The 14,786-nt window shown below is 37.5% G+C and overlaps 2 protein-coding genes across 3 annotated transcripts in view; one reads left to right on the top strand and one right to left on the bottom strand.

Annotated features, from left to right (window-relative positions):
• The window catches only part of LOC142983884 (dual serine/threonine and tyrosine protein kinase-like), a 29,724-nt gene extending 17,498 nt beyond the window's left edge, over positions 1 to 12,226 (bottom strand). The window contains exons 1-4 of the mRNA XM_076131061.1: positions 11,982 to 12,226; positions 2,568 to 2,744; positions 1,172 to 1,332; positions 654 to 770 (exon numbers count right to left, since the gene is read on the bottom strand). Coding sequence (XP_075987176.1) covers positions 654 to 770; positions 1,172 to 1,332; positions 2,568 to 2,682 — 393 coding nt within the window. The 5' untranslated portion in view covers positions 2,683 to 2,744; positions 11,982 to 12,226. The remainder of the gene's footprint in view (positions 1 to 653; positions 771 to 1,171; positions 1,333 to 2,567; positions 2,745 to 11,981) is intronic.
• A 717-nt stretch (positions 12,227 to 12,943) lies between these two features.
• LOC142983903 (uncharacterized) overlaps positions 12,944 to 14,786 on the top strand; it is a 34,546-nt gene continuing 32,703 nt past the window's right edge. For both annotated transcript variants that reach the window (XM_076131090.1, XM_076131089.1), the window contains exon 1: positions 12,944 to 13,669. In XM_076131090.1, the coding sequence (XP_075987205.1) occupies positions 13,295 to 13,669 (375 nt within the window). In that variant the 5' untranslated portion in view covers positions 12,944 to 13,294. The remainder of the gene's footprint in view (positions 13,670 to 14,786) is intronic.

Below are 14,786 nucleotides of genomic sequence, written 5' to 3'. Positions count from 1 at the left end.
GGGCTCCCGTTGTAAAATGAATATTTTCCTAAAAAACAATAATTCTATAACTAAACAATGGGTCCTTTGTAGCTATAGGCAAATGTATGCTTAAGACATATTTTTGCACCAAATAAATATTATATTTTTAGTCATATCTTATAGTTTGTCAGCCACGTTATCAATTTTCAAACTGATACTGTCATTATTCGAACCCAGATCGAATTTGGCTCTTCAATTTATTGATAGCCGAGTGGTATAAGTTGACATCTCCCACGCAGGTGGTCGCAGGTTCGAATCCGAGGCAACACACCAATGACTTTTCGAAGTTATGTGTGTATTAGAAATAATTATCACATGCTCCAACGATGAAGGAAAACATCGTGAGGAAACCTTGCATGCCTAAAAATTTGTTTAAAACATTTATTGAGGGCAAGAAAAGTCCCCAACCCGCACTTGGCCAGCGTGGTGGACTCAAGGCCTAACCCCTCCCTCATTACGGGAGGAGACCCTTGCCCAGCAGTGGGACATTAATGGGTCAAATTTATAAATTTTAATTGACCAATAGATATCAGAATATCAGATAAAATCCGGCCGTTCAAAAATGTTAATAATATTTTGTTATTAAGACTTGTGAATAATAAAATAAAGTAATTAGAGGTTATGTAGTGTACCTCAACAGGCAGGACGTCCCAGGGTCTCTTGTTGCACTCCAACTCCTCGACCAGCTCGAACTCCGAGTTGCCGAGAGTCAGGTGCACCTGCGTGCTGCTGCCGTACTGGATACGAACCTGGAACATACAAAAACCAAGGCAATCTATATTGCGATATTTAGCAAAAATTCTCAATCGCTCAGTAGTATACACCAAAGTCTAGTCAGAGGCTTTAAAGTCGGCTGTCGACAACTTTGTTCCTACATCAGCGTCGGCATTTAAAAAAACTACCACTATCATGTCGTCATCTTGTGCAAGCAAGTCAGTTTTTTGGTGTATTATGAGGTCCATTAAACTTTGCAAGAAATCAGTTACCTGAAGAAAAAAAGCAATTTAGGAGAATAGGTTCTGATAATCTCGCATTTTTTATTATCGCTACAGTTCTGGTAGCTCTTGCAAAAAACATAAAATTACATGAGATTAACAAAGTAATTCTATGTGTCCTCCAAAAAGTATTTATTTCTGGACGTTCCACTTACCCATCGGCACCCTCGAGGAGGTGGATCAGGCAGCAGCTGTCTCCCCAGTAGACAGTGCAACAGTCGAGCTCGTACTACCGGAGAAGTGCCCAAGATCACTAGCGCGGTAGACCGGGACGCCTGGTTGCCAATTTCTTGGACTGTCACTGGGATATCTGGATCTAGGAACAACGGGACATAATATAGATTTAAGTCTGATCTACGAAAAATACAATATTTAATTTGACAAGTGTACCTTCCAGTGGAAGCATCCAGGTTGAATTCGAATTCGATTGAATCAGATTCGAGCTAATGTCAAATCGAACTCCCAAATACCAAACTAGCGCACGATTGAACCCTTGTTTTAAATGAACCTAAATGGATAGTTCGACTTAGATTATTTTCATTTAAACAACTGTTTAACACGAGCTAGTTTGTAATTTAAAAGTACCACTTGAACAGACTTGACTACAGCCTACAAGTCTTTAGTCATCAAGATTTCATAATCTAGTTTTAACATTTTTGAGATTCAAGTTTTGGTGCCTCCCGTTTGGGCATAATATTTCCATGCATTTCATGAATTCGATTCAGCTGCTTAGTCGTTAAAGCGTGAAAAACAGACTTTCACATTTATAATATTAGTAAGGAAAGTCTGACGCACGGCACTGTGGTTTCATGGTCTTATTTTCCCCCTGTCTTTATTAGTACTTATCGCAACTTGTGAAAGAGTCTATTCTAATCGCAATTTATTATACAATGTCATTTATTATTAAATTTCCTTATTAAGCGGTATAGGGTATAACAATAGAATATAATAAAAGGCCATTGGGTTATATTGGGTTTGGTTATATAAATAATTTATTATCGTGTACAAAAGGCATAAGCCGAATAAATAAGCTTTGCCGTTCTTCCAATTATGTTGGATTAGGCTTCTCACTGGATGCAGCTGAATACCAATATTTTACACGAAGCGACTGCCTATCGGCCCTCCACAACCTAGGTTATAACATGATGCTCCTCCGTAAGAATGGTTGTCAGACTTTCAAGCTTCTGGTTACTGGTAACGACTGTCAAAAGTCTTTGAAAACGGTTGCAAGTTACCAAAATAAAATCATATCATTATTCATTTAGGTCAAATATCGACACTTATGATAGTCGTTACCATTACTATATCTGCCACTAGCTCGGAAAGGGGGTAGAGCCTTAGAGGTAGTCTATCTAGAGCACTCGTTCGAATAGCACCTAGACGAAAAGCACCTAGCCTAGTTCATGAAGGGCACCCATCAGTATTTGTATTTGGCAGGTGCGAATTCGTACGAGTGCTGTAGATAGACTACCGCGAGCCTTATGAGAAGAGCTAGTAAGAAAGTCAATCTTTTCAATCGCGAAAAGATTTACAATATGGTTGATACAGTACCAAAATGCAATATATCAGCGACATCGTCGAGTGCACGCTGCGTATCACGTACGAGCGAGCGCAGCGTGCGTGTTCGTGCCGCCACGCGCCGCGACCAGCCGCACCCGCCCGCCATCACCGCGCCGCCCGACCCCGCCCGCCCTCGTGAACAGCGGATTGTACTGCATACGGTGGGGACTGGAAAGTCAAAAACAAGTGTATTAAAATTACGATATTATAGAGTAGTGTATCAAATACAGGTTGTCGAAAGTTAAAGGCTAATATTTTTGTCAGGAGTAGATCACTGGACAAGGAATTAAAGTACATCAAGCTCATCAAATGCTGGTCAGCATTTTTTCGAGAACCTTCTAAAGAACTCTCTAATTTACCTAAAATCGCACACGACATACATAATTAGGTACCTACCTATTTATCTACACATGCATACAAAAAATCAAGCCTTTTTCCCGTAGGCAGGCAGATAAGCAGAGACCAGAGAAAGCCATATGGCTGAGACTAGAACCTATGTATCTAGAAAAAAAATATTAATGCCTTAGGTTTTCGCCTTTGCGAACGTTTATAGAATGAGAATGTTTATATAACAAATATTTTTGTTCTTTACACTCCTATATTATTCAGTTTGATGGTCATATTGAATGCTGTTTGTTTACGTGCAATTAATTTAAAGGTGCTCCGCGGGAAATGGCCCGCAGTCCCCAACTACCTGCGCGGGAGTTGATTAAAGTGGGTAATTATTGAGTGGTACACACACTATTACGTCGCCTTGGGACAGTAGACTGATACGATTGGAACAAGGTGAGTATAATGCCACGTGGTGTCAAGCATGATGGTCTATAGCCTCAAAAAAAACATCGCAATGGACAATTACAAAATTGTTGACAATCTAGGCACGGACGACGAAATTTTAAATTACCTAATTTAAGTAAAATAATATAATGCACAAGTTTTTATTTTAAAATCAATACAGTCACGATATATTTTTATTACCTAACGTTTCTTCACCATTAGATTGACTAAGTAAATCAATGTGCCACAGTCATAAAAATGGTATGTCATATTATAATATCTATAGCGACGTAGTGGCTTACGTCATCTAACTATCAAACGTGCAGCGTACCTCGATACTGAGCGTATATCCATAAAAATATATGAAGTTATGAAAGGCTTATAAAGTGTTTTGTTTCTTTCCCTCCTTGGCGAAATGAAAAAGAGAAAACATATTATAATAGCATTTTAACTAAACTAGGTTTATAGTGTGATTATGAATAAAAGGGTGAGTGTATATTCTTTACTAACTGACCTACGTGGCTTCACTCGTGAGCAAACAAATTAAACTCATTACTGTGCCACGGGTGGGCAAGTGGGTTTGACTGCTTTTATGAATAAAGGAAATTTCATCACGATGTTTTCCTTCACCGTTAGAAGGACGGAGTAGTTTGGACCATTTCGTTTCCATATCAAACAACACAATTGGTTTAAACGCGTGTGAAAAACAAAAAAAAACATACCTTACTGACATTTCGTGATTTAATATATGTAGTTTTATACGTATGTTTGAATTAAATAATTCTACGTTCTGCTTAAGTGCTTACCTGACTTACCACACGATAGGGACAAACGAAGATGGCTACAAGGTCATACTGAGGAAAATGAACCACAAAATATACGATTACCTGAATTTTAGTCAAGTAAATTGTTTTCAATTAGACTTATTTTCTAATATACTTATTCATATTATTCTAACTTATTCTATAATAGTCCGTACTTCGATAATATGCTTGGTATATGGCAATAGGATAATTTGGGTATATTTCATACAAAACTGCATTCACCTTTTGGCCTAATAATCGTGACATAATTTATGATTAGAGTATGTATGTATCAAACTATTAATATTAGTAAACGACAGACAAAGTGCAAAAAAGTGCCATCTCGCTACTAATATCCACATAGCTAACCATGTAAGTAACCTATTTCCTTTTACACTCGAAGGACGCAAAGTTGTATGAAACACCTCTACTAGCACCTTACAAGTACAACAAGCGTGATATTATGTATGTATGTATGTATGACATGTATGTGTCTACCTTCGTCAAAACAGATAAAGTTTCAAACACATTACTCCCGTCTATTGCTCTGCTATCACTACGACAAAGGTTAACATTACTTACTAAGATAACTGCACTTACTAATTATCTATTAAATACTGTCACGTGGGAAAAGAAAGTGTATAAATTGTTTGCATTTTGTAATAATGATATTTTATCCTGATGCCTGCAAAGTTCCCAACCCACACTTGGTCAGCGTGGTGGACTCAATTCTCCTCCTAAACAAGGACTACTCCCTTGTTTAGGAGGAGAATCCTGCCCAGCAGTAGGACAGTAAGGGCTAAAAATTAAAAACATTAAAAAATGGGTGAAAGGTATAGTTTTCTTAGGAAATTATATTCCTCCCATCAGCTGTAATTTCAAGAGTTTGGATAAAGATTGCCTTTAGATGTATTCGTTTGAAGGGTTTGCAAAGTACACGACAACCACAAAAGATTAGAATAAGGGTAATAACCAAGGTTTAACCCTTCTGTATGCCAGAGGATCATTGTCCAGCAATGGTACAGCAATGATTTTTTTGGGCTTCCATATAAGCTAAGTATTGTGTCAAAGTTATATCGGATATTTTTTCTGAATCTCCTAATTCTCAATTCGGATCCATTAATGACCCCAATCCAGAAGAATCCAAGTTGCTTTCACTGAAAATGAAGCTGATAAGTGTAAAATGGGAATCAAAACAACGACTCAACGCCCACCTGTAAAGTTTAACCACTGCGCCACGGACATTGTCAATTAAAGTCATCGATTTTTCTACTAATTTCGTGCATTTGTAGTCAAATGGAAATTCAGTCAGTAACCACATAAACTTGTTCCCAACGGACACTGAACCTAGTCCCTCAGTACAGGCGCACCGGTCCGTCTAGGTCGATTTATGACGTGAGACCCTGGAAGGTCAGGCCCATTACCGATAACCCACAGGACAACTACCTTGGAGCGAGACAAACAACGCTGACGGCTTGTAAACAAATCACTGTAACCTTATTACAATGACTTTTATTGATTTTTGCATTTATTTATAAAATTATCTATGCTTGTTGTATCTGAAGGTGCGGACTGAGGTGTATGAAATACCATTATGTATGGCAATTTACAAAGAAAATCTTATTTTTTTTAAAGACAACTAAGCATTACTAAGCTAACTAAGCATGCTCATTGTGTTGCGGGGACTCTTACAAACATACAAAAAACGGACACAAAGTACAACCAAACCCGAAACAATGATTAGTGGATCGCACAAATAATTGCCCCGTGTGGAAATCGAGCCCACTACCTCCCGACGAATTGGGAGCGGCGTGGTGACCTAAACGACTGCTCCAATCTCAAATCAAATCTCATCTCTAGCAATAGTATGTTGTGCTCAATGCCGCCGCTTTGGTCTAAGGCCCAACCCGAACCTAAGGAAGTGCATGTCACAGTCACATGTGCTGCCTTGATCTAATCCACATGTCCTAGGAGTTGAGGTTTATTTCAAATAGATTGGCACGTAAAAAGTCGGTCCCTATTGTCATCTAGTTACTAGAATAACAGTCTTTAAAGATCTCCGGGCGGTTAAAACATCTTTGACACTAGGTTGAAAAATAAAGATAGAATAGATTTATTTCTCAGAATCTTTGCCGCGTCTCCACTAGTTTGCGTTAAGCCTAAAGCAACCTTTTTCTGAAAGAAACAACCTGAATTTTGGTTCAGGAGTCATATTTGGTGAAGAGTCGAAATAAGAAATGGTTGAAGCTTGCTGGTGGAGTGATGGTTTATATATTTTATATAGACTACTGGAAGAGCTTCTGGTCCATGAAGCATCTAATGAAGGGCAACCTTCCAATCACCTTAAAGCGGAAACTCGTCGACATGTGTATACTGCCCATCCTAACCTACAGTGCCCAAACATGGTCCCTGACTGAGATTCAGAAGTCCAAATTGAAGGTTTGCCAGAGAGCTATGGAGCGTAGCATTCTTGGAGTAAAAAGGACGGATCGCGTCCGAAACTCTTCTCTACGCTCCAAAACGCGTATTACCGATGTGGGCAAACAAACCGCCAGGCTAAAGTGGAATTGGGCCGGACATGTTCACCGGATGCACCCTGAGAGATGGGCTATTATAGCCACGAAGTGGGTGCCACAAGATGGTCGGCGGCAACGGGGAAGGCCCAAACGGAGATGGCGGGACGACATAGACGCGTTCCTGGAAGATTGGCCGGAAGCAGCAAGCGACCGAGGGGTCTGGAAGTCTAGGGGAGAGGCCTTTGCTCAGCAGTGGGACACAGAAACAGGCTAGATAATAATAATAATAATAAGCCCGCAGGGCACCTTGAGGCGAGGTGACGGGGAGTTGCGACCCCGCGGTACCTGAGTGCTCCAGGGGGAAGTCACCCTTCCTCATCTCCGGCTTGCCTTAGTTGGCTGGTCGGAGTGAAAACTGACGAGGAAGCGGTCCCCCGCCTCTGGCTTGCCTTCATTGGCCGTCCAGAGTGGAGTCGCGAGAGCAGAGCTCCCACTCTGTTCGGAGGACGGATGCTGAGCGTAAGTGGCTAGTGGGCCAGTGATGCCGGACCCTCAGGGAGCAAATGATCAGAGTTTAACGTCCAGCGACTAGTTTAGGGGGCCCAGTTTGTGAGTTGGCGAGTCTCCGTCTGCCACTTTTACATGTTTTTAACATAGTTATCGGCAGGCGCCATAGTTCCCGTAATTTCCTAGTTTCCCGGTCCATAAGCACCTCATCCAATAGCCCAAGTAGTTTTTCCCTTTAGTTTTGCCATAGTCCCACACAGTCCGGTGACTGTCCTTGGATGCACTTTATAGTGTAGACAGGGATAGTCACCGGATTGTGACACCTTACATACTTTTTGAATATTAAAGCTGTCTAAATGGGCCTCTACTTGTTGGCTTCGGCCCCACGCACGCTTTCTAAAAGTCCGGGACTCTATAGTCCCGAGATAATGAACAGACATACATAATAATAATAATAGACTACTGAATGCCGTGCTAGTCCTAATCCTAACTAAGGTTTATTCCCGAGTTACTTGTCAGAGAATCCTCATAAGCGATCCCCCTTACTTCTTAACTAATTAAATAAGTGGCTATAAGCAGAGTATTTCATTATTTGCAAACGTATTGTAACACAACACCTGCGGTTGTGAAACTGCAGGTTTATTCAAACCCTTCAAGTGTCAAGTAACACTTCAAGTCAAATACTATCAAGTAGACAGTTCATTATAAGTATTAAAATCTATACTAATATTATAAAGCTGAAGAGTTTGTTTGTTTGAACGCGCTAATCTCAGAAACTACTGATGCGAATTGAAAAAATCTTTACTGTTGGATAGCTTATTTATTGAGGCAGGCTATAGGCTATATATCATCACGCTACGACCAATAGGAGCAGAGTATCAGTAAAAAAATGTTACAAAAACGGGGAAAATTATTCTTTCTTATGTGACGCAAGCGAAGTTGCGCATGCCAGCTAGTAAGTTGATAAAAGAACTCTCTTTATAATTACCGTCTGAATTACTTCCGGTAGATAATGTACTGTTTTATTATATTAGGTCGGGGAAAAAGTCTTTTCGCATTATAGTATGTATGAACTTGTAATAAAATCTCTTTGGCTTCAAGAATCACAAATGAGTACACGGTTCATTAGGTTTCTTTCAGTGAGCTCGTGAGGTACCCAAATATCGAGCTTTTTTGTGTAGAGAAAAGATTTTAATACAAGTTCATACATACTATAATGATGAAAATACTATTTCTCCGACCTAATATATGAGCGATGGACACGATGGACGCAATGGACGCAACGGACACGACGGACACGACGGATGAAAGACGAGACGCAACGTGATCATGCCACTGCAGCGGTCGATAGCGTATCCGGCTTTTAATCAGGTGTCGGATTCGATTTCCCGATCGGAAAAAGTGTTACACGTCTTTTCTAATTTATATCAGAAAATTTCTATCATGGGGCTAACATTGTTATTGGAAAAAAAATTGTGTATTTCATACGCCTTTGCCTGCACCTTTGGGTATAAAATATGCGATATTATGTATTATGCATCATATTTAAATCGGCTATCTATTTGTTAACCACCAAATCATAATACAAGATTATGATAATTGGGTAGACTGGGTTAACGAAAAAAAATAATATTAGACTTGTACTCATTCTATCCAAAAAGCTCGCACTAACCAATTTTTTTGGTAAATAATGTTGAAATTGTAATTATTGCAGAACGAAACATTTGATACCAACGAAATTAAGACACCGTGACGTCACTATGTAATATTTCTATACTAAAATGTGTTTTTGACTTTTCCTAAAGAGTAGGTAATTAGACTGATAGTCAATGTATGTAGAGGACACAATACTCTGCTACTGCTTAGCTCAATTTAACAGTTTTATTTAATAGTTCCCGGGACATTTTTATTTCCTACGCCACATAATCCCCATTATCAAAAATGTATTCTACTTCCTTAAATTACTACGAGCTGATTACGACTGTATAATGACTTATAACGGTACAGGAAAACCCCGGCTTAATTGTATTGTTCACTAGCTGACCCGCGCAACGTCGCTTGCGTCACATAATTTTCCCCGTTTTTGTAACATTTTTCATTGCTACTCCGCTCCTAATGGCCGTAGCGTGATGTTATATAGCCTATAACCTTCCTCGATAAATGACCTATCTAACACTGAAAGAATTTTTCAAATCGGACCAGTAGATCCTAAGATTAGCGCGTTCAAACAAACAAACAAACAAACAAACAAACTCTTCATCTTTATAATATTATTATATATTAGTATTAGTATAGTATTAGTATTAGTACTAGTATATTAGTATAGATTTTTCATTGCTACTCCGCTCCTAATGGCCGTAGCGTGATGTTATATAGCCTATAACCTTCCTCGATAAATGACCTATCTAACACTGAAAGAATTTTTCAAATCGGACCAGTAGATCCTAAGATTAGCGCGTTCAAACAAACAAACAAACTCTTCATCTTTATAATATTAGTATAGATTGCGTAATGGTCAATGACTCATAGACTCAAATGTAATGGCAATGGTATTGAAATAGACGGCCTCTGTGACGCGGTAGTGGATGCGAGACTGCCGTACAAGCAGTCTTTGGTTCGATTCCCGATTCGCGTAAAATGATATTGGGTTTTTTAATTTAGGTATATCAGAAATATTGCTCAATAGTAGCCTGGAGTATTTAGATATATAGATGTGAATAACGCAAGGGAAGTTTGTAAGGATCAGTCCAAATGGTGTTCTTTAGTCTCTGCCTTTCCCTATGGGGAAAAAGGCGTAATATGATATGTATCATAATGATTGTCATTTTTTCCAATATGATGACACACAAATTGTTATCTATAATTATAATTAATTATTTAAATCAGTTCCCTGACTCACAGAATGATACATAATGCATAAACTAACCATTAAATATTAACATATACAAATTGAGAGTTAACATTTCTAACATACATACATAGGTATGTGGCTACTATAACTTATTCTATGAGTCAAATAAAAGGCAATGATTGCCTATAATTTATTGAACCCATGACTGTCCCATTGCTGAGCAAGAGTCTCCTGAATTAAGGAGGAGTTAGACCTTGAGACCACCATGATCACCAATCTCTTCATAAAAAATAGAAGAGATAAGTACCTAGGCATTGAAATAATAGTAATATCTTTTAGGAGCTAGCATTATATCATTGGAAATACACTAAAACGAAAACAATGCAAGTGTAACCTTGTAATCTACCTGTAACTCAATGGCATCGGTCCTATGATGAAAAAGTTATGAATCCACCACTGCACTTCCAAATCAGGCTCATTTTTATAACAAACATCAACTGTAACACACAGATCTTTTGAATTAAACAAATATATACCAAGGTATTTGTTCACTGTTGCAGTGAACGGACGATATTTGGCTATATAAAGTTGTCATGACAGAACTAAGTTTTTCAGTGAGAAGAGGTCATTGATGGACTTAATATCTGATCAATGATAAATAAGTATAATACCTACAAACAAATAAAAAGTACACATAAAATGGATATTTTACTTGTATTCATTATATTTACAGAGAAAAGAATAACAAACAATGAATGAAAATAACCTTGAATATTTCAACCAAGGTAACTACTTAGGTAGGTATTAGTGTATTTGGTACGTAACACTCGGTCAAGTACTAAAATTGCTCTATTATAGTATATTTATATTAATGTAGTGTTACAGTAGTAGCACTATAATAAATATTGTGCTTGTAGACATGTCTCGCAAATGATAATAGGCTTGCCTCATAATACATGGGACTAACATTGTTTATGGTGAAATGTGAGTGTATTTCGTACGCCTCTGCTTATACCTTCGGGTACAACATGAGTGATATTATGTTTGTATGCAGTGTTACTACTCTTTATAGAGAACATCCAGTAATTTGCAATGATTTGCGCTAGTTATATTTAGTGTCTTTAGTACTTTTATATACTTTTGGGCATTAGTCTCGATCATTGCACTACTTAATACATTCTGCTGGGGCATAAACAGCTAAATTTAATCATACCAAAGGAAAAATTGGTTAATAAAAGTAAAATCTACTTTAACATTTTGTTAATATTAAAATCTTAAAGATGTTTGTTAACTGCTGTATCGCACGAAAACAACCAAATGGATTTTCATGAATAGTCCATATGGCCTGAATTAATATATAGTAATCTACCCCTATGGGAACTAGACTTGATTTTATGTATGTTTGTTTGTTACAAAAAAGTTTGTAAAAGGAATGGTGTGGTATGATTGTATATAAACATTATTTAATTGACAATAAGCAGAGAGCCTACCTCAACAAGCAACTAATCTAATTAAATTATTTACAAAGCAAAACAAAGTGTCACAACAATAGCCATATGTTTTTATTTATAATTTGTTCCTACTCTCACTTCAAACAACAATATCGAACTCAAATTGCCACCGCATTTTGAGTCTTATGTTAGTTTAAATAAGAACTCAGTTCAAATGTTTACTATAACTTTTAAGTCAAACTCTCTACCCCACAACCGGTTTTGCCGCTATATTTATACAGAACACGGTTATAAACACTAACATTCTTAAATAAAACCGGCTTATTACGCGCATCGCACTATTTTTATAAAAAAATTGAAGGTAAAATGAAAACATTTTAGTACAAGCGCGATGCTCCAAATAACACCGTTTTTCTGCATTTAAAACGCCACGGCTTATTATTTCTATCGTAAATTTAATTGAGGATGTTACAATACACTATTACAACATGAACACTTACCTTTTTAAAGAATCACTGAACGAAAGTTGATAATCCAATTAATCGGAATTAACTGCACATAACTTGATTTCAACCAGTTGACACGCCACCAAACAATAACTTATATCACTCTCGTCATACGTTTCATCACAATGTGACCGTTTACGCACTCATTATATGTTTATTTGGGAAATTAGTTCATGAAAAATTGCAAAAGAAATCTAAACAACAAAAAAAACTGCAAGTACTTGCACTAAATGAAATGACATAAGGATAGCGGTGTTGCCATGATTGTAAATATTAGACACCTGTTGCAGATTTGAATTATGAAAAATGGTTAACACTTTAAAATAGTCTAAACATATCAATTCAGATATTTAGTAATTTTGTCAGTCTTTTAATCATATTTATACAAATTTAGCTTCACTTTGTTTCCAATGTAACAACAAAATCGTGCTGATCTATGTCATAGCTGTTTTTGCTTAACATCATTTGAGAAATTAAAAATCCATAGCCATCATCAACTATATTAAATTACACCTTTTAATTTTGTGTTATAAATCAAAATCTCTAGTAACTAATATTTACCTTTTTTAAAGGAAATTTTAAAAAGTTGCAACATTTACCAATGTCAAAAACGTTTTGTTATTGCTTTAGAGATTAACACTTTGTATTTTATTAGCAAACAAAAATAGCTTGCTTCATTAGATAATAAATAAATTACGCGTAATGCTGTCAAATTAGACAAAATTATTTTGAAACAGTTAAACTAAAATTATTGGTATCTATTATTTCAGAGTGATAACAAGTCGAAAACGTTAACAATAATTAATTTCTCTCACTAAATGCACGAGACTGAGATAAATGCCATCGCTGCATCACCAGGTTATTATCGATAACGATCACGCCACCTATACTTAACGCAGCTAAACTAAACTTAACTTAGATAAGAACCATTAAGAATATTCATCCGCTAGGTGTCAACCGCTGACCTACTTCCCTCGCCTAGTAAAAATAGCGGTCGACAATAGCTCAAACTCTATTTATAGTGCGTATCTAAAAAATCTTCAAATCACACACTGTTATCTTGCTTGTTTTTTTTAAACATCGCTCGAATAACGTCCGTGTGTCTGTCAGATCTCGGCTCTCAACGCGCAACTCACAAAATCTACCTATACAACATAAGTGCCACCGTAATCGATAAAACCTCGCGTTACAGACAATCAGTTGTTTTTTCGTGTGAACTACCAGTGCCCTTTTAGTTGCCGCTAGTGATTTTAGTTAAGTAAACAAGGGAACATGTTATATTAGTGTTAAAAACAGTGCAAGGAAAAATGGAGAGTGGAGTTAAGAGGTACATACGTAGCGAGTCCGCGAGTTGCGCTCATATGGTGGAAGAAAGCACAGCCAACAACAGGAAGACGGCAGATCCTCATGAGAAGCTGAAGGCTTTGTTGAACTCTCCCGAGGATGACACGGACGACACCCTCCCGCCCTCGGACGCTCCCAAATTCGGGACTGTTATACACAATAGGATCTTCGTGGGTGGGTTTTCTTTGACGACCACGGATGAAGACCTCTGGAAGTTCTTCTCCGGGTTCGCCACGGTGACGGCGGCCAGGGTCATCTACGACAGAGCTGGTGTCTCCAAGTGCTACGGCTTCGTCACCTTCGCGAGTCCCAGGGTCGCGAGGCTGATCGTCAAACAGGTAATGTCCTTTATTAAAATACTTTTCGTGAACAATTTTCGTTGTATGCAAACGTTTAATTAAAATGGTGGATGTTTTAATTCATTGGTTCGAAGCAATTTTTATTTAGGGTGGAATTTTCTTTGATCAAACGTGAGCGAACAATGGAATTCGGGAATGTGTAGACACGGCTCGATAATTATTTTATTCAAGTATCAAGTGGACTGGCTGCTCTTATTTTAAGACTCCGACAATCGTTAATTCAGGCCCTTTAAATATTTGAAACGGAAAAGTTTATTTTAGGCTGTGCAACCTTCTTTGTTTTGTCTACATTTTTCGTACCGATTCTCACTTATTCTCATGGAATAAAAATACAAAATACTTATCAAATACTCATTTTAGAATTATTAACGTACTTATTATTTATTTAACGTATTTTTTACAGTTTTTTTTTATTTCGCGACAAAAAAAAAGAAATGTGCGTTTCGTTATTCACACCTTTCTGTGAGTTTGTTCTGCGTGTTTTAAGATGAAAAATCAAATTTTATGCCATTGAACTTGCAAGATTTTAACATGTATTGATAAAGCGTTATCAGTTGGTAGTTTTACTGATAACGTGGGGTGATGTATAAGACAGATTACATGTACAACATGATGGGTATTGGGCCCAAGGCCGCGCAAATGCTCTGATAATGAACGACGAAATTACAAGTGCAATATTTAGATAAAAACTAATTTCAGTGCTGATGTACTTAACAAATAGGTATAATTAAAATGTGGGTGTGTACTTCTGACACCTACTGAAATTATTACACGTGGTTTCGTTCTTGCTAAAGGCTTGTTTTACATCGTAGGAGTAAAAATAGTAACCCGATATGGTTAAAAGGCTACTGGATTTTACAAAGAGACACGAGAAAAACTAACCAATTGAGTGAGAGGATGATAAATGTCGAACGGAATAAGATGAACTGACGTCAGTGGAAGGTTGTAGGTTCGATTTCCACGCGGTACACTTTATCTTGTGTATTTTACAAACAGTTATGACGGGCGTGGTTGTACTTTATGTTCATTGTTTGCAAAGTTCCTGCGACATGACTTCGGTCTGGAAATATTTCAAAACCTTTAAATTAAGATAAAA

This window comes from Anticarsia gemmatalis, chromosome 25, assembly GCF_050436995.1.
Source record: "Anticarsia gemmatalis isolate Benzon Research Colony breed Stoneville strain chromosome 25, ilAntGemm2 primary, whole genome shotgun sequence".
NCBI lineage: Eukaryota > Metazoa > Arthropoda > Insecta > Lepidoptera > Erebidae > Anticarsia > Anticarsia gemmatalis.
Note: the sequence above shows the minus strand (reverse complement) of the source record. Positions and strands in the feature narration are given on the sequence as shown.